Source organism: Macaca nemestrina, chromosome 12 (assembly GCF_043159975.1).
Source record: "Macaca nemestrina isolate mMacNem1 chromosome 12, mMacNem.hap1, whole genome shotgun sequence".
In the NCBI taxonomy this organism is placed as follows: Eukaryota; Metazoa; Chordata; class Mammalia; order Primates; family Cercopithecidae; genus Macaca; species Macaca nemestrina.
The window spans coordinates 11,890,264-11,908,371 of NC_092136.1; the positions used below are offsets into that span (position 1 = coordinate 11,890,264).

Genomic DNA, 18,108 nt, shown 5'->3' on the forward strand with positions numbered 1-18,108 from the left:
TGAGAAAATATCAACCTTGTCCATAGATTTAAACAAGACCCAGAGGCTCGTAGCCTAATGTTCAGGATGCAGTCCAAAAAGACTCTGTAGGCCCCTGGGCTCCTAACTATGGACTGTCCCCACCCACTAGATGCCCTGTGCAGGGACCTGGGATCCCCAAAGCAGGGAAGAGCCACTTCCTGGTCTTCTCTATCACCCCATGAAACCTGCAGGGCTCTGATCGGTCTGGGTGGGGCACAGGTGGTAAGGCCACTGGAAGGTTACTGTCAGTCACCCTCTCCAACAAGAGGGGAACAGGCCTCCATGGGGAGAAGCCAGTTCAGGGCCCACCTGGCCAGCTGCTGGGAAGCCCCTCCCACCTGCCGAGGCCCTCAGCTGGAGGCAGAAGCCCTCCTGGCTGTCACAGGTGTCCCTGTGTGACTGCAGAGGACTCTTCAGAAGGCTTGCAGGAACCAAAGGAATGAGGCGGCTGCGGCCTTGGCAAATGGCACGGGGAGCTGGGGCTGAGGGTTAAGCATGTCCCCATCCGAAGGTCCTTGCTCAGAAGCCAGCCTGGCTCAGCTCAGTTCTGAGGTGTCTGAGAAGAGAACAGCTTCTGCGACTTGTTTCTAGGTGCTACCACTCACTGTTCTGCTGTCGCCCAGCACAGCCAGACCCGGCCTTCCACCTCAGCTCAGACCCACACTTGCCCTCCCCTGTCATCCCACTGCCTCAAGGCTACTGCTCAGGTCTGTGAACCAATAAATCTCAGTGGCTCTGGGGACCACAGACAACCTGTCTGTTCTCTTCACAGACCCACAGACCCTGAGGAGGCCTGGTGCTGGGGAGGAGGCAGGGAGGTGGCTGTGGGGAACACGTCAAGCTGTAGCCCTGGTGAAAAGCCGCACCCCCTCGCTTCCTCCTAGGAGCAGAGTCAAGGGCAGGGAGGGCAGAGAAAGATGCTGGGGCCCAGAACTGCTGGGCGCCTCCAGCCAGTGCACTCCTCACCGTCCCACTCTCTTCCTAAGGCTCCCCTCCCGCTTACGATGTTAGTGCATCTACAGGTGCTGTCAGCTACGCAGGGAAGGGGCTACAGCAGGTAAGTGCTAGGTGGGGCGGGTTACCGACAGGAAAAGGCTTTACTTACGACAAAGCTGCACTGTGGAGAGGAGACAAGGGAAAAGGTAAGAGTTAATGCCAGGCCGGGGGACGTCCTGCCAGGCAGGCCACATGCCCAGCTGTGCCAGCAAGCGTGTGTGGGGCCCGCCCTCCTGCCAGCAGCACCCCCACCGCCTCTCCTGTCACCCAACCCTCACCCCAACGGTGGAGGTGTCCACAAGTACCCCTCACCTTAACCACACAGATCTCCAGGGCTCACACTGAGCCGGCCGAGCCTCCAGGCTGCAGTCCAGAGCCCACAGGTCAAGTGCAGGACAGTGCCCCCAGAGGTCAAGACAGCTGGTGGCCACAGAGGCTTCAGCTGGCCCCTAACAGTGCCAGGCCACACCTGCCTCCGCCCAGGCTCACACTACTCCCAGTGTCTTAGGGGACAGACTGGACCTTCAGCCACACTGCCTGGTTCCCACAAAGCCCGACCTGGGCACAGGCCCCTCACCTTGGGGTCCACGCGCAGGGGAGTGTTGCGCTTAATAAAGGACTTCATGACGCTGCGGGGGGCTGAGGTCGGGGTCATGAGCATCTGGTTCCTCTGCACCGTGTGCAGAAAGGTCCGGAGGGGCCGCACCACCTGCAGACGAGGACCAGGGTCAGGAGTGGGCAGGCGGGGCAGGGTACCGAAGGGGGTCAGGGTTCTAGGGCAGGGCAGACGCCTGGCTCACCTTGCTGGACGGGCAGGGTGAGGAAGGGGTCTTGCTCCTGGGGGGCTGCAGCTCCTCATCCTCCAGGTGCTGCTCCTCGTCCAGCTCACTCACCGCCTGCTTGTAGCTGCGCTTCCTCCTGCCACGGCGCAGGCGGCGGCATCACAGGGCTGCCCGCCACAGCCCATCAAAAGTCACCCCGGTGAACAATTCTGGGCCCAGGCCACCGGCCTCTAGGCTGAAAGAGGCTGCAGAGCCTAACCAACCCTCTGCTGCCCACTCAGAGGAAGGGAGGTGAACAGTCCAAGGTCACATGGCCAGGAGACCGCCCTAAGACGGGGTCAACAATCGGTTCGCCCTATTCCCAGGCTGGCGCTCATCCACAGCATGGAGCCGCCTCCTTGGTTAAGTCTCAACACCAGGCCACACCCCAGCAGAGAGGCTCTGAAGCCCCCGAGCACAGATCCACCCTCCCTGAGCAAGGACACAAGGCCATGTCCTCCAGGGCCCTCAGAGAAACCCGCACACCCCTTCCCTGATGCAAACCTGGCACTCTGTGGTGGCTCTCTGGGTCCATCTGCTTGGTCTGTCTTGGCCTCTGTGAAAAGAGCAATTTCAGCAAGGCTGCAGAAATGATGGCGGCGGCAGGGTAGGAATGGGGGCCTAGGGGGAAGGGGTCCCTGGGCAGCAGCCTTGGCAGTGAGCAAGGCTCCCTTCCTGGCAGCTCCGGGGAGGCCAAACGCAGACGTATCAGCCTTAACCCTGACTAGCCTTGAGGAATCTACAGATGCCAGGGCCTGGCTACCCGCAGCTCATGAACCCCTCCCCGCCAGTGCCTGGCTCTATGGTAGGCAAGGCAGGGTGGGACGGTCCCGTCGAGGTGGCAGCCCCAGACGTGCCCCACCCACCTCTGACACTAAGAACAGTGTGTGGACACCTTGTAGAAGCAGGAGCTCTAAGCCCCTTGCACAGATTCTAAATCCCACCCCTCCTGGGCCATGCGGCTGGTGTGGCCATGACGGGAGGAGGGGGTGGCTCCGGCTGCAGGGTCAACATGCGGGGTGTAGGGTCAGTATGTTCGTTTCACTGCTAGGAGAAAGTGCACGTCACTCCAAAAGTTCCCCGCAGCAGCCCTGAGGGCCGTGAGGCTGGCATGACCATTGTCCCTGACCACGTCGTAAAGAGGAGGAGGCCATGTTCAAGATCTCATAGCTATAGTGCACTTCCCACCAGAGAGAAGCACCCTTCTCAGGGAGATGTGAGCAGGACCCTGGGACACGCCCAAACCCACTGTTCTCCAGCCCTCTTTAGACAGGGATGGACCGACAAAGGTCAGAAAGGAGCTGGCAGCAGGAGGCCAGGTGCGTGTTCAATTCCCAGCCCACGGCTCTTCCCACTGGCCCCTGGAGTCGAGGTCAAGGCCTTGACCTGGCCTCTTCATATCCGTACCCCAATGCAGCCCCTTCCCCTGCTTCCTGTCCCAACCAGCCACAGCCCCCCATGCAGCACTCAGTGACAGCTCCAGCCCAACAGTGGGAGGTGAAACCTACAGACTCAAAAGGGATCTCTGCACCCCCAGGTTTAATTTCTCTTTAGCCTACTGGCCCAGAAATAGGGCTTCCTTATCCCCAGAGAGAAGGTCAGGCCGAGGCCACCAAGGCCCGCTGTGGCTCTGGGCACTAAAGGCGGCAGGTCAGGGAGCCTCACCTTGCTGCCCTGCAGAGGGCGTTTCCGGACTGCTGGCTGCAGGCTTCCGGTTGGGTGTGCTATTGCCAATCTCCGTGTCATTGCGGGGCCACGAGTTATTTCCGTTGTTCTCAGGGACCTGTGGAAAGAACCAAGGCTTTAGGGGTCTCGACCTGGAACCCAAGGCCCAGGATGGCCACAGGGCAGAGCGGGAGCCCCAGAGGTGAGTCCTCCCTTCCCCAGGCAGCCGCCTTACCTCTGGCTCAGCTGCCGCTACCGGCTCAGCCTCCTCGGGGGACTCCTGCTCAGGACTGAAAACAGAAGAGGGGACTCTGTGGGGACTGCCCAGCTAGTCCAAGCCCTCCCCCATAGGGAGTCCCTCTCCTACTCCAGGGATGGGGGACTCAAAATGTCAACACAAGGTGCCCTGGCCAGGGCCACCAACCCACAGCCCCTGCGGGATGGGAGGATGGCAGCTCCAAGCCATGGCTCCGTGGGCACACGAGGGATGTCAGCTTCAGAATGTGGCTTCATCTCCCAAGCACCCCACCACACAGCTGACACAGAGCCCTGTCCTCAGTTCCACCTCCACCTCTTGGACCCAGGTGAGCTGCATCTCTTTTGTGGTCTGTTCTCCATTCACCATGGGGCGGGCAAGGCCAGCAGGTCTGCCCAGTCACCCTGTTTCCCCATCCCAAGAACAAACCCTCTGCTCTGCAGGAAGGAGGGAGGGGCTGGTTTTAGTGATGGCAGGACACGGCCTCCAGGAAAAGGAGTCTGTGTCCCGGCCAGAAGCAGCACTGGGTGTAATCCTGGAGCACCACTATCCTACCCCAGCCAGTCTGAATGGCAGCTGGCAGCTCCGCCTCACCCCCAACCTCTGGAGCTCACACCCCAGGGTCAGGTCTGGCCAGGCAACCAGCAACACTGACGGGCGCTGCAAGGAGACCAGGCGACCAACACTCACGTCACTCACTGCCTGGTCAGACAGGGGAAACGGGCAGCCCCTGGGCAGTCAGGGATCAGTGGGGAAGGCTCAGCCCAGGAATTGCTTCCAGCCTTGGTGCTCACCTTGGCTCCCTGTCCTGGTGTGCCCTGCCCACTTGCAAAGCCCTGGAACTGAACTCACCCAACTTTCTCGGGCACCTCAACATTCAGAAGCCTCTCCAGGTAACTGTGACCTGAGGGGGAAAAGCAAGGCACAAAAGATGTCACCAGAAACCACTCGAAGGGGTCCGGGGGACCAGGTTCCAGCAAGGACCTGGCCACTGCTCCCATCACTAGCCCTGCCATGCCCAGGACCCTCCCCTCAGCACTCATCCTAGTGTCTTTATCGGAGTTCCTGGCTTCATGTCCCCTGCTGCTTCCCAGATGGTCTTCCCATGCCCATCTGGGCACAGCTGGGCATCCTCACTGGGCTGGGAATATCTTGAGAAGAGGGACAATGTCTGTTGCAGCTCCAGGCCCCAAACTCCCAGCATGGGGCCCAAGACAAAGCAGCTCATTCTGTTAACAAATATTCATCAAGTGCCTACAGTGTACTGGGACCTGAGCCAGGCCCCAGGGCCCCAACGGTGAGCAAAACAGAACCACTGTCTGGTCTAGATAACAATCATCAAATAGTCCCGTCAACAACACCAGCATGGCCAATGATGGAACACAGCACAGAAATTTTTTTTCTTTTTTTTGAGACAGAGTCTCTCTCTGCTGCCCAGACTGGTGTGCAGTGGAACCTCAGCTCACTGTAACCACCGCCTCCTGGGTTCAAGCGATTTCTGGCTAATTTCTGTATTTTTAGTAGAGATGGGCTTTCACCATGTTGGCCAGGCTGGTTTTGAACTCCTGACCTCAAGTAATCCACCCGCCTAGGCCTCCCAAAGTGCTGGGATTACAGGCATGAGCCACCGCGCCTGGTCCAGAGCAGAGAATTTTAAAAGCCTATGACGGGGGGACCTGAGCTGGTCAGGAGGAGTTTACAGACAAAGGAGGAGGATGTCCAGGCCAGTGGTTCTCAGCTTGCATTCTCTGATCCCTGGATGTCCTTGAGACCCTTGGGGGATCCACGAGGTCATAACTAATCATGATACTAAAATCATGATACTAAAATATTACTTTCCCCCTTTCACTGTGCTGACACTTGCCCTGAGGGCACAAAAGCAATGAGGAACAAGCTGCTGAAGCCTCATTCCCAATTGAGGCCAGAGCATCAAACACTATCCTCGGACCACACACTCACAGGAAGGAGAGATGTCCAGTTTCACTGAGGAATGTCCTTGAGGAAGGTGTAAAAAGTACTAATTTTTTTTTTTTTTTTGGAGACAGACTCTCACTCTGTCACTCAGGCTGAATGCAGTGACTCAATCTCAGCTCACTGCAACCTCCACCTCCTGGGTTCAAGCGATTCTTGTGCCTCAGCCTCCCAATTAGCTGGAATTGCAGTCATGTACCACCACACCCAGCTAATTTTTTATATTTTTAGTAGAGACAGGGTTTCGCGACGTTGGCCAGGCTGGTCTCAAACTCATCCTCAAGTGAACCACCTGCCTCAGCCTCCCAAAGTGCTAGGATTACAGGCGTGAGTCACCGCGCCTGCAAAAGTCCTAATTTTACTAAATCTAAACTCAAGTACATGCCATTTCTACTCTCCTGTGTGCTGAGGTGGGAAGTGTGCCGAACGCCTGTTGCTGCAAACGCAACTCTCCGCGAAAAGCGCTCGTCTCTAAGCCGCCAGCTGCACTAGCCGCTTCTTCACCTGGAACACTATTATTATTTAAAAGAATGACTGACACACATTGGTTATTCAATCTTGGCTATCTGGAAGACATTTTCTCACAAGTCAACGAAGTGAATCCATCACAAAAATAAAACACCATGTGCTAACAATAATTTAAAAATTGAAACAAAAAGAATCCAAGAGTAGAATTTTGAAAAGCACGTATCCACCACCAGCAGGGCCACAGCATCCTAATACCTAAGGACTTTTCTGATGAGGTCAGAAAACAAATGTGCTTTTTTAGGATATTATACAATGAAGGGTGTCAACACTTGGAAGACGTGCATAACCTGGTGAAGCAATATTTTCCAAATGATCGATGTATGCGGTTATGAAATCACACATATCTAAAAGATCAAAGTGTGGCTGGGCATGGTGGCTCATGCTTGTAATCCCAGCACTCTGGGAAGCCGAGGCGGATGGATGATTTGAGATCAGGAGTTTGAGACCAGCCTGGCAACATGGTGAAACCCCGTCTCTACTAAAAAGACAAAAATTAGCCAGGCATCGGTGGGCGCCTGTAATCCCAGCTACTCGGGGGGCTGAGACAAGAGAATTTCTTGAACCGGGAGGCGGAGGTTGCAGTGAACCAAAATCATGCCACTACACTCCAGCATGGGTGACACAGTGAGATTTCATCTTTAAAAAAAAAAAAAAAAAAAAAAGGTGCAAGGTAGACCCCTATGGAACCAGCAACGTGGTTTCAGACTACACCACAACAAACCTTGAAGAACTACCACTTCTTGCGCTGGTCCTGATAACAAAGAATATGCACAATTATCTGAAAAAGCTATGAAGATATTCCTCCCTTTCCCTACTACACGTCTGTGTGAGGCCAGATGTTCTTCAGCTACTTTTTTTTTTTTTTTTGTGAGACAGAGTCTCACTCCGTCACCCAGGCCGGAGTGAAGCGGTGTGAATTCCGCTCACTGCAACCTCCACCTCCCGGTTTCAAGCAATCCTCCTGCCTCAGCCTCCCAAGTGGCTGGGACTACAGGCACACACCACCACGCCCAGATAATTTTTTGTATTTTTAGTCGAGATGGGGTTTCACCATGTTGGCCAAGATAGTCTCGATCTCTTGACCTCATGATCCGCCAGCCTCAGCCTCCCAATGTGCTGGGATTACAGGTGTGAGCCACCGTGCCCGGCCAGTTCTTCAGTTACTTTAACCCAAACAGCGCAATGCAACAACAGATCAAACACAGAATGAGGCTTCTTTAAAGTCACACAATAAAGAGATTTGCAAAATGTAGAATAATGCCAGTCTCCTCAGTACATTTTTGTTTTGGAAAAGTTATTTTTTCATAAAAAGTCTTAATGTAAACAGGTGATAGGCTTGGTACTTACATTTTGCAATGTCAAAATACTGAACAATATTTTTAAATCTTTAAAGTACTAGATATTCATATAAAAATATTAACTAAAATTTAAATACTTTTAAAATCCTGTTTTAATTTCTAATACAATAACTATCAATAGATAAAACCTCATAATCAAAGCTTTTTTTTTTCTTTTTAACAGAGTCTCACTCTGTCACCCAGGCTGGAGTGCAGTGGCGCAATCTCAGCTCATTGCAGCCTTGACCTCCTGGGTTCAAGCAGTCCTCCCACCTCAGCCTCCTGAGTAGCTGGGACTACAGGCACTTGCCACCATACCTGGCTAATTTTCCCCATTTTGGTAGAGACAGGGTCTGGCCATCTTGTCCAGGCTGTCAAAAGCTTTTTGAGGCTGAGGCTTAATCATTAAAAACAGGAAGCCCGGGGCCCTCACCCTCAGCACTCACCCTGGCATCCTCACCACAGCTGCTAGCTTTACGTCCCCGGCTTCTTCCTAGCTGGGAGCATGCCTGTTCCCAGTGCCACTGGTCTGGGGAGAAGGAGGGCCAAGGCCACGAGGCAGGAAAAAAAGAGGCTTTTTTGGGGAACAGAGAGAAGGTAGCTGAGCTGGCGCATCCTGAGCCATGGGGGCTTGGCCAGAGTTCAGGCTGGGAGGCAGCCAGTGGGAGGTTGGGGCGCACAGGGTCTCAGGAAAACAGGGAAGACAACAGGCCACAGAGAAGGGAAGCCGGGACCCTTCCTGGGTATAGTAGCCAGGTTTGGGGAGGTGGTGGGAGCAGCTGCAGGGCCGGGCTGACAGTCACGGGTGGTGATGACCCCCATTTAAGGGGTCTATACCCAGAAGATACGTCCCCCTCATCTCCCCATGCAGTGTCATCCCAGCTCATGTGCTCCCTGATGAAGACGCCACGTGACTACATGGCTCTCCCACCAGCACAAGGGTTCTCTGGAATGCTAAGTGCCATCTGCACGCCATTCAGGCCTCAGAGCTGGTCTGGTGGTAGGGTAGTGGCCCAAGCACTGGCAGAGGGACGGAAGGGCTGTTCTCCAATGCGGAGGTGGCTCGAACGCCCCAAGGTGGAGCCCTGTGGCAGTGGGCCTGTCTCTTCCTATCCACTTCAGAACTGCTGCCCCACAGGCCCCACAGGCCCCGCAGGCAGGTGCGCACCAGGCCAGGAGGCAGCCCCGGGGCCACACTCTGGCTTCCAGAGGCCCCCTCGGCCCATCCTGCCTGCTGGCTTTTTTTCCTGTCTCATTTTCCCATTCCTCTGGTGCAGGTGTTTCCTTCCCATCCGGAATTTAATTTTTGAGACATTAAACTCGTTAATTTCTCAAAAATTAATGAATTGAACTCAAATCCTTGTGTCAAGTGCTGCTCATGGGAAAACCCAAACCAAGACCCCACCTCGCAGCTGCCCGAGAGCCTCTCCCAGAACCTGGGATCTGGGAGACCCCCGGGAAGCCTCCTCCCCGTCACCGCCCCACTCCCTGACACCCTTGCGGCTCCTCGCTAGGGGTCGGCCTCGTCACACCCAAACTGAGTGTCAGCCGTTGGTGAGTTTTCTCAAATAAGATGTACTGAGTATCCACCACACCCAAGCACCAAGATGAGTTATCTACTCACATTCAAAGCCAGTGTTATCACCATTTCACACAGAAAAACTGAGGCTGAGAGAAGGGGTGTGCCCAAGGTCACCCAGGGTCTGTGTGACTCCAGATTCTAGATCCTGTATCCTCCTCTCTCTCCTCTACCCACCTCAAGAAGAGAGATGATGCTGGGCTGGGAGTCAGACAGACCTAGGTCACATGCAGCAGTCAAATCAGAAGCCCATTCTTTGGCAGGGAACGGGTAGATAGAGAGGGAAAAGTGATGGAAGGGCATGAGAGCTGCTGAGCCGGATGTCTGCTCCAAAGGTCTGAGATTCTCTGCAACCCCGCCTGGCTCTCCCTCTACAGGCCCAGCCTCACCTGCCCCCTTGGGCCCCTTCCCAAGATCAGATCCAGGCCTGAGAAAATCTCCAAAACAGATCAGAACCATTTAGATCCTTCTGAGAATCCAGAAATAGACAGTGTGCCAGACTGCACATCTGGACACGCCCCAGACTGCGTCACCTCAAACACTGGAGCAGGCCCGTCCCCAGGCAGTGAGACTCAGGCACAGAGAAGGCTGCCAAGGTGAGGTGCCCTCCCCTGCCTGACAGGCCCTGCCCTGGGGCCTTGCACAAAGCCTCTTCTGCAAGCGCCTGACTTTCTGGACAGAATGAAACATGCAGTGCTCAAGCCCCAGCTTCCCGATTTACAGATTCCATGGCCTCCTTAAGCCTCAGTTTCCTCCTCTATAAAGTGAAAAATTCCTCACAAGCTAACAGTGCTGCTGTAAGGACCAAATGAAATAACCTTTCCTTTTATAAATCTTAAAGTGCCTGGCAGATGCCAGCTACTATTTAATATGTGTTAAGATAAAACCTGGGCTGGGCGCAGTGGCTCACATCTGTAATCCCAGCACTTTGGTAGACTGGGTGAGGCTTGAGGTCAGGAGTTCAAAACCAGCCTGGCCAACATGGTGAAACCCCATCTCTACTAAAAAAAAAAAAAAAAAAAATGAGCCTGGTGTGGTGGCAGGCGCTTGTAATCCCTGCTGCTCGGGAGGCCGAGGCAGGAGAATTGCTTGAACCCGAGATGCAGAGGTTGCAGTGGGCCGAGATCGTGCCATTGCACTCCAGTCTGGGCAACAGAGTGAGACTCTGCATCCAAAAAAAAAAAAAAAAGAAAAAAGATAAATCCTGGCCTATCCTCACCACCAATCCACTGCTTCGCCCATCCTCTGGCTGCATCCTTACAACAGCCTCCTATCTGGTCTCCCTGTTTCCCTCCATTCACCATCATCAGGCCACTTCTTTTGCTTCGGTGGGGTCAAGTTCAAGCTCTTGTGTGAGACATGAGCCCCAGACCCCCATCACTTGTTGCTTTAGGCATCAGGGTCTTTGTACAAGCTGTTCCCTCTGCCAAGAATACATATCCCCGCATTTTTTTTTCCGCTTAGCAAAAGCGCAGCCATCCTTCAGAACCCTCCTAGCTCAGACTTCGCCTGCTCCTCATGCAGCCAGCCGCCCCTCCAGACACCTGCTCCAGTGGGCAACGGCCCCTTAGCTGAGATCTGAGAGGGCAGCTAACGTTACCCAGTCCTTCCCATACGCCAGGCACCCTTCTAAACTCCCCGTGTGGGGGGACCAAAGAAAACCTCACCGACCCTTTGAAGTGACGCGATTAGCCCCAGTTGACAGGCGAGGAGTGGAGGCCCCAGGCTGCGGGTTGGGTGAATGGCTGAGTTGGCACTCAGACTCACGCTGGCCAGCTCCAGAGTCAGCTTGGTTCCCCCTCCTGGCTCCCATCAGATGCCCAGTCATCTGATCTGCCAGAAGGAACCTGCTGCCATAATTCCCTCCTCCAGATCAAACGCAGTGTCGCTAATGGGCGGCGCACAAACCCGGTGAATTTAAGCAGCCTCTGCAGCACGGGGTTGGGAGGAACGATCTGGCCCTGGGTAAGAGGCCCAGGCTCCAGCCTCAACATGGCCAGTAACCACAGCCACATGGTGGCCAACCTCCCTGAAGCTCAATTTCCTCACTTGTAAAGCAAGTAGGTTGGGTCAGATCTGCACCATCCAACGTGGAAACCACTAGCTACATGTAACTATTTAAATCTAAAAAAATTAAAATGCAATGCAATTTAAAATTCAGTTCCTCAATCAGACTAGCCACATTTTGAGGACACAATCGCCAGATGGGGCCAGCTAGCGGCCACCACCCAGGACAGCACAGATGTAGAACATCCACCTCACTGCAGAAAGCTCTCTGGACAGCTCCTTGCTAGATGATCCCTCAGAAACCCTCCATCTGAGCCTGGCACCAAGGACCACCCGCCACTGCCAAGCCCCCAGACTCACAGATGATGCGGCCAGAGGCAGCGGGCTCTTCGGCAGTCTTCTTGGCAAGCCTCCTGCTCGCCCTGCGGACAACACTTTCCTCTTTGGCCACCAGAGAGTACTTCTGGGCTAAGACTTGGGGACTCAGGGAGGACGGGGCGACCAGGCTGTGCCGCACCGACTGAGAGTCCGCGGGAGAGCCCGTGGGCATGGAGAAGTTATTCGGCAGGATGGGAGCCAGCACCCGCTCCCGCCACGGAGAGTCTGGAGAGCCTGGCGAGTCCCGTGGGCCAGGGGAGACCCGCGCAATCCTGAGCTTAGACACAGACCGCCCCGTCCCGACCCCTCGACCCTTGGGGTCCTGGGGTGTAGCCATCAGGGAGCTCACTGTGACGGACTCCAGTATCCTGGCCTTTGACTTCTTAGGTGTTGATTCCTCATCCGATGTCAGGATGCCCTGGGAGGCTGGAGCTGTGGCTGAAGCCAGAGTCGGGGACAGAGTACGGGGCAGAGGCTGGACGGACACGAGCTGGGTGACATGCTGCTCAGCATTGTGGCGCTCACGGATGCCAATCTCCACCACAGGCACCAGCTGGCACTGGGCGCGGTTATCCTTGGGCTTCTCGGTCAACATCGTGGGAGACTCAGGGGTGGACGAAGAAGGTGCAGCCAATGCCATGGTGGCCGCAGCAGCCGCAGCCGCCGCACGGGTCACACGCCGCAGGACGGAGCCGTTCTCCCCCGCCATTGTGGCCAGCTTCTCTACACTGTCCTTGCTGCGGAGGCGTCGGGAGCTCAGCTGGCTGCTCCGAGATTTTCTGCGGGATAACCTGGCAGGGGCAGCAGGGCAGAGGCTGAGACAGGCAGCAGGACAGGGTGGCGCCCAGTCTCCCCAAGAGCCACCAGCTTGGATGGAGCATGATGAGAGAATGTGAAGGCAAAAGACCTGGGTTCCAGCCCAGATTCTGCCGCCTCTAGCCAGGAGGCCCCAGGCCATTCTTGTCTGAGCCTCAGTCTGCCTAACTGTAAATTGGGGATCATGCCACAGTCCTCACAGAACTGGCTAGGAAGATTATATTCATCCACACCGCTGGCTGACGGAAGTCACACCGCACCGAGCCCCCGCTGAAAGCCTTACACACGCTCTCCCTTAATCCAGAGCACGGCCCTGGGAGGTAGGGACCACTATCCCCATTTTGGGGATGAGGAACAGAGGCTCAGAGAGGCAGAAATTCAATTCAAAGCCATACTGCTCTGCTAAGGGGCAGAGCTGGGGTTCACAGACCCAGCCTCTTTCCCTAGCACTCTGCAGCCCCAATCATTCTTGACGGGGACTAAAACAAGCATGACAATATGAGGGCTGGGACAAGCCACGTGGTCCACACCCGGGTCACACTCACCTAACAGAAGGACGGCTTCTCTTTTTCATCCCTCCTACGGAAATACTTCCCAGCCTCCAGGGCCCAGATCAAATACCCCCACCCCCAACACACAGCCACAGATCTGGACTCCAGGGTCTTGGGTCAAGCTATAGTTCCCCGTGGCATCCCAACCCCTCTCAGCATGGCCCACGCAGTACCCGCGGTGGCACCCACCACCCCTCCTATGGGCTGCTACTTCCAAATCAACATCTTCAGAATCGAACTCTCCCAGATGGCACCAAGCCTCCGCAGAGCCCACTGCCCAGCTCACCCTCCCCCAACCCTTCCTACCTTTTCCTGATGGGGTCTCTGTTTTCATCCTGAACATAAGAAATCCGTCTCTTCTTCCGTCGGTTCTTCTGAGAAGGTGTTTTGGGCATCAGTTCTGGCTCTTTGCTGAACTCTCTGTTTGGCACAGGAGGGTGTCACTCGAGGCTGCCTGGGAACCGCTGGTCCCCTCTCCCACCCAGCCTGGCCCCTGCCCATTTCCTGGCTGCGACAGGTCAAGCTGGGGTGACCAGCACCAAGCAAGCTCTCCAAGGTCATGTGGGCACTCCGGGCTTCCTCCTGGAGACACGGCAGGGAAGCAAGCCGCCAGGTGCACGTCCATTGCCCCACACCCTGAGAGGTCCAGCCAGCAACGATGGCGAACAGGCAAGGGACTCAATGTCTCCTGCTGCCTCTTCCCGTGACACTAGGTCGGGCCCCTAGCACACTGCACACAGAGTATACAGCAGGGAGCCCTGACAGGCTGTCGGTTTTGCCAGGCAGGTGGGGACGAGGAGCTGTTGTATCCCCAAGACCAAAGCAGCCCAGACAGGCGCTGCTGGTGTTCCCATCCCCTCACTGTGCCCCTGCCTTCACCTGGTGAACATGCGCTTGGCCTCCTCCTGGATCTCCTCAAGCCACACCAAGTCCTTATTATCCATGTTGCAGAGAAACTCCATGAGCTTCTGGTCACATAGCTCCAGCAGGTGAATGGGCCCTGGGGCTGTCGTCCCCATGGTGGCTCTGTCTGGTGAAGACAGGGACAAGAGGCACAAGTTAGAGGTTCAGGGTAGGAGTCTGGGGTTTTCTCCAAGCTGCCATACCCATCCCACCCACAACCACCACAAACACCCAGTGCCCGAACCAGGGCCCCTCTCTGCTCACAGCCACTCCCCAGAGCTGCAGAATTCCAAACACTAATGCCCTAGCCTCGTTTCTGCAAAGAGGGGCCCTTGTACTCACACTCTTCAAATACCTCCCGGTCCCCACCCCCCACAGCATGACTGTCTCCAGTTCCCAGCCAATTCTGACAATGATGGTCCTCCTTACAAATGGCCTTTTCTGGGCTGAAGATGACATGGCACTGCCATCTGCCTTCCTGGCCACCCCAGGGCCCCCCACTCCCTGCCCAAACACAGTCCTGCTCTCGCTCTCCAGTAGGCCCTCATCTTACTACTCATGGTTAAGTAAGGGCTAAGACACAGCCACCCTGCACTACATGCAAGCTGACTCCAGACATCAGGCCAAAGAACATCCAACCCAACTGCCTCTTTAAGCAGCCAGTGAGCAGAAGGGATTCTGTGTTCCAAAGGAATGAGTGAGAAAGTAGTGATCCTGAGATATGTCCTCAAGGGGCCTCCCATACCTCTCTCCCTTGAGCTGAAATGCCCTCCAAATGGAGCATAAACAGAACATGAAGGGAACGGTAAGCAATATCTTGTTTTTAAGAAAACTTGCCTATAGGCATTGAGCAAGGGAAAACACAAAAACAGTTTTTTTCTCACTTTCTTATAAAACTAGCAGCTCAGGTATCCTCCTTAAAACTTGATAACCAGCCTGGCACGGTGGATCACGCCTGTAATCCCAGCACTTTGGGAGGCTGAGGCAGGTGGATCACTTGAGGTCAGGAGTTCAAGACCAGCCTGGCCAACATGGTGAAACTCTGTCTCTACTCAAAATACAAAAAAGTTAGCCAGGCATGGTGGTGCGTGCCTGTAATTCCAGCTACTCAGGAGGCTGAGGCAGAAGAATCACTTGAACCAGGGAAGCAGAGGTTGCAGTGAGCCAAGATCGCGCCACGGCACTCCAGCCTGGGCATCGCAGTGAGACTCTGCCTTAAAAATAAACTTGATAACCATTACGAAAACCTCAAGCAAGGAAGAAGTACAGTCAGCCCTCCATGGGTGCAACCAACCACCAGTGGAAAGGATTTGAAAAAAAAAAGCTGCATCTCTACTGAATATGTATAGACTTTTCCCTTGTCATTATTCCCTAATAAGATAGTATAACAACTACTTGCATAGCTTTTACATCGTATTAGGTGTTATAAGTAATGTAGAGATATAAAGTATACAGGAGGATGTGTGTAGGTTATATGCAAATACTATGCCATTTTATATCAGGGACTTGAGCAACTGTAGATTTTGGTATCCAAAGGAGGTCCTGGAACCAATTCCCTGAGGATTCCAAGAGACAAAAGTATTCTACTACATCACAACAGGGGCTCAATAAATATCCCAACAGGAGAATGAGTGAAAGAACAAATGAATGGGTGGTGGTCATAAGCCATAACAACAGGCTGCGTGCCTCAAGTCAGGGCAGTGACCCACCATCCTGATTTACCTCTTCAAAACCAAGAACCGGCCAGGCACGGTGGCTCATGCCAGCACTTTGGGAAGCCGAGGTGGGTGGATCACAAGGTCAGGAGTTCGAGACCAGCCTGGCCAATATGATGAAACCCCGTCTCTACTAAAAACATAAAAATTAGCCGGGTGTGGTGGCACATGCCTGTAATCCCAGCTACTCAGGAGGCTGAGGCAGGGGAATCACTTGAACCTGGGAGGCAGAGGCTGCAGTGAGCTGAGATCGTGCCATTGCACTCCAGCCTGGGCAACAGGGCGAGACTCTGTCTCAAACAAACAAACAAACAAACAAACAAGAACCATGCACAGCTTAGCCTCCCATCTACAATGGAAGCTCTTGGAAGGAAGGGACAAATTGCTGACCCCTTGATCCCTCACAGGGCATAGCACCAGGTCAGGTTTCAGTCTCATGGGACCTCCTTGGGCTTGATTCAGGGACACACTAGCCTTTGTTCCTCAACAAGCTCTGGCCTGTGTCTGGAACACTGTCTCCCATTTTGTATGGCTCACTCCTCATGGCTTGGATCTCAGATCCTCAGGGAAACCTGACCACCAATCTAAAGTAGCCCCAGCCACGATCCCATCCATTGACTGCAATTCTCTGCAGAGCACTTGCGTGCTTGTTTACCTGTTGCTTACTGCCTGTCCCTGCCCACTAAACAATCGCTCTCTGAGGGCAAGCCCCTGTCTGACTTGCTCATTGTTGAGTGCCCAGAGCACAGCAGTGCCTGGCAACAAGAAATACTTGTTGAATGAATTAATCCACCCATCAACTCTACACCTAGAAATAAACATCCTACAGGTGCTCATCCCACCACACAAAGGGCACCAAATAAACTTAATCTGCACAGGTTAGAACTGACCAACACATGTTCAAAGCCCCTGCTCCTAGATGCCAAGGGCAGCAATAATCAGGGCAGGGCCAAACGGGCAGGATCCTACAGGCTTTGGGCTGAAACCTGGGCTCTGCAGCCAGCCAATCACAGGCAAGGCCTTTTCACTGCCATCCCTCACCTTCCCCTAACCCTTCTGCACCCAGACCACAACCCTGGCAAAGCGCAGAACCTCAGGCCAGAAAAGAGAAAACTGTTTAAGGAAGCCAAAGATTTGCGGAGAAAAGCAACAACTGGCTAACTTTTAAAAAAGTATTTGTTCAAATGGCCAACGTGGATGAGAGCTTCTTTCACAAAGTCCATGAAAGCAATTGGACATCTTTCATGGGGAAGTTTGCTTAGATCTTAGCGCAGCCATTTAAAAAGGGTTACCATAAGTTAAAACAGAGGTGACCCTGAAAAAGAAGGAGTTAGTGTACCAAGAATCAGTCTCCTGGAAGAGCAGCAAAAATCTCTTCTTCAGCCCATGTAAGCAACTGCACACAGATGAAGAGCACCCACCACTCCACCGAGGGAGGCACTCTCCACTCTTCCTCTCCAACACTTCTTCCACACCAAACACCAGACTGAAGGCCCCATCGCCCTCCTCTATGACTCCTGTTCTTTTCAGGGTGCTGTAAGTTGGGTGCCTACCACACCTCTGTGCAGAAAGCTCATAGCAGCTGCTCCCATTTACTGAGTTCTACTCCATGCCCGAGTCAGACATCATCTCATTTAATTCTCACCACAACCTTGAGGATATGCATGAGAAGATGAGGAAATTGAGGCAAAGAGAAGTCAAAATCAGCCGGTAAATCAGGGGCATAAATAGAACCGTGCCACTGGCTATGCGTCCTTTAAACCGTGCCCTTAACCACCCGGCTATACCGCCTTCTAAATATCAACCTCTGAAAGGAAGGCGCCCAGTTTTGGCTCTGGGCAACCCCGCGAGCAACCCATGTTAGCTGAACGAGACTGAACCGCTGACAGCGAACAGGCTTGGGGAGTGACAATGGGCGGCCCAGCCTCCGGAAATGGTCAGTTTAAAATGCTGCTCAGCTGGGGGCGGGGGCGTTGAGAGAGGGGTTTTAACTGCACAGAAATGCCATCTGGCATCATTCCGTCAAACCACTGGGTTGGTTTCGGGCTTCCTGCGCGTCCAAGTCAACAATAATCCTCGCAGGCACAAAACAAGGTGCTAGGCAGCCGGGAGCGGAGGGGACGGGGCTATGCTCTAGGAAGCTGAGGGCCTAGGTGGAAGGGGTGGGGGGCATCTCGGGCCCGAGAACCAAGGCAGGAGACCTCGCCACTTGGAAGAGGTGACCCTCATATGCCCAGGCAGCCAGGAGCTGGGTTGGGGAGTCACGACCCTGGTCTGGAGTCGGCAGGGGCGGAGCAGAGGCCGGGGAAATAATCGCGAACCACCCTCCAATCCCCACGCCCACGCGCACTCACTCGACTGCGCCACGTCCCCTGAAGGCTGCTCCGCTCCAAATCCGGTGGTATCCCTAGCTGACGCCCCGCTTGCCCAGACCCACTCGGCTCCGGGCCTTCGGGGCTCACCGCACGGGAGGAGCAACCAGGCGGCGCAGCGCGGGCGAAATCTATGATTTTCAAAACTGAAGGCTCAGCCAATCCTCGGCAAGTTTGTCTGGGCGGTTGTAA

At 54.5% G+C, this 18,108-nt stretch overlaps 1 protein-coding gene and 1 long non-coding RNA gene across 6 annotated transcripts in view; one reads left to right on the plus strand and one right to left on the minus strand.

The window, feature by feature from the left end:
* Nucleotides 1-18,057, minus strand: part of INCEN (inner centromere protein) — a 30,883-nt gene extending 12,826 nt beyond the window's left edge. For 2 of the 5 annotated variants that reach the window (XM_011720429.2, XM_011720430.3), the window contains exons 1-10: nucleotides 17,899-18,056; nucleotides 13,806-13,956; nucleotides 13,233-13,346; nucleotides 11,542-12,350; nucleotides 4,612-4,663; nucleotides 3,739-3,793; nucleotides 3,504-3,621; nucleotides 2,343-2,394; nucleotides 1,818-1,935; nucleotides 1,595-1,726 (exon numbers count right to left, since the gene is read on the minus strand). In XM_011720429.2, the coding sequence (XP_011718731.2) occupies nucleotides 1,595-1,726; nucleotides 1,818-1,935; nucleotides 2,343-2,394; nucleotides 3,504-3,621; nucleotides 3,739-3,793; nucleotides 4,612-4,663; nucleotides 11,542-12,350; nucleotides 13,233-13,346; nucleotides 13,806-13,945 (1,590 nt within the window). In that variant the 5' untranslated portion in view covers nucleotides 13,946-13,956; nucleotides 17,899-18,056. Of the gene's footprint in view, nucleotides 1-1,126; nucleotides 1,139-1,594; nucleotides 1,727-1,817; nucleotides 1,936-2,342; nucleotides 2,395-3,503; nucleotides 3,622-3,738; nucleotides 3,794-4,611; nucleotides 4,664-11,541; nucleotides 12,351-13,232; nucleotides 13,347-13,805; nucleotides 13,957-17,898 lie in introns of all 5 variants that reach the window. The other 3 variants (XM_011720427.2, XM_011720426.2, XM_011720428.2) reach the window with 3 other exon arrangements.
* Nucleotides 14,544-18,108, plus strand: part of LOC105469431 (uncharacterized) — a 32,823-nt gene continuing 29,258 nt past the window's right edge. The window contains exon 1 of the long non-coding RNA XR_011610521.1: nucleotides 14,544-14,634. This is a non-coding gene — a long non-coding RNA (uncharacterized lncRNA). The remainder of the gene's footprint in view (nucleotides 14,635-18,108) is intronic.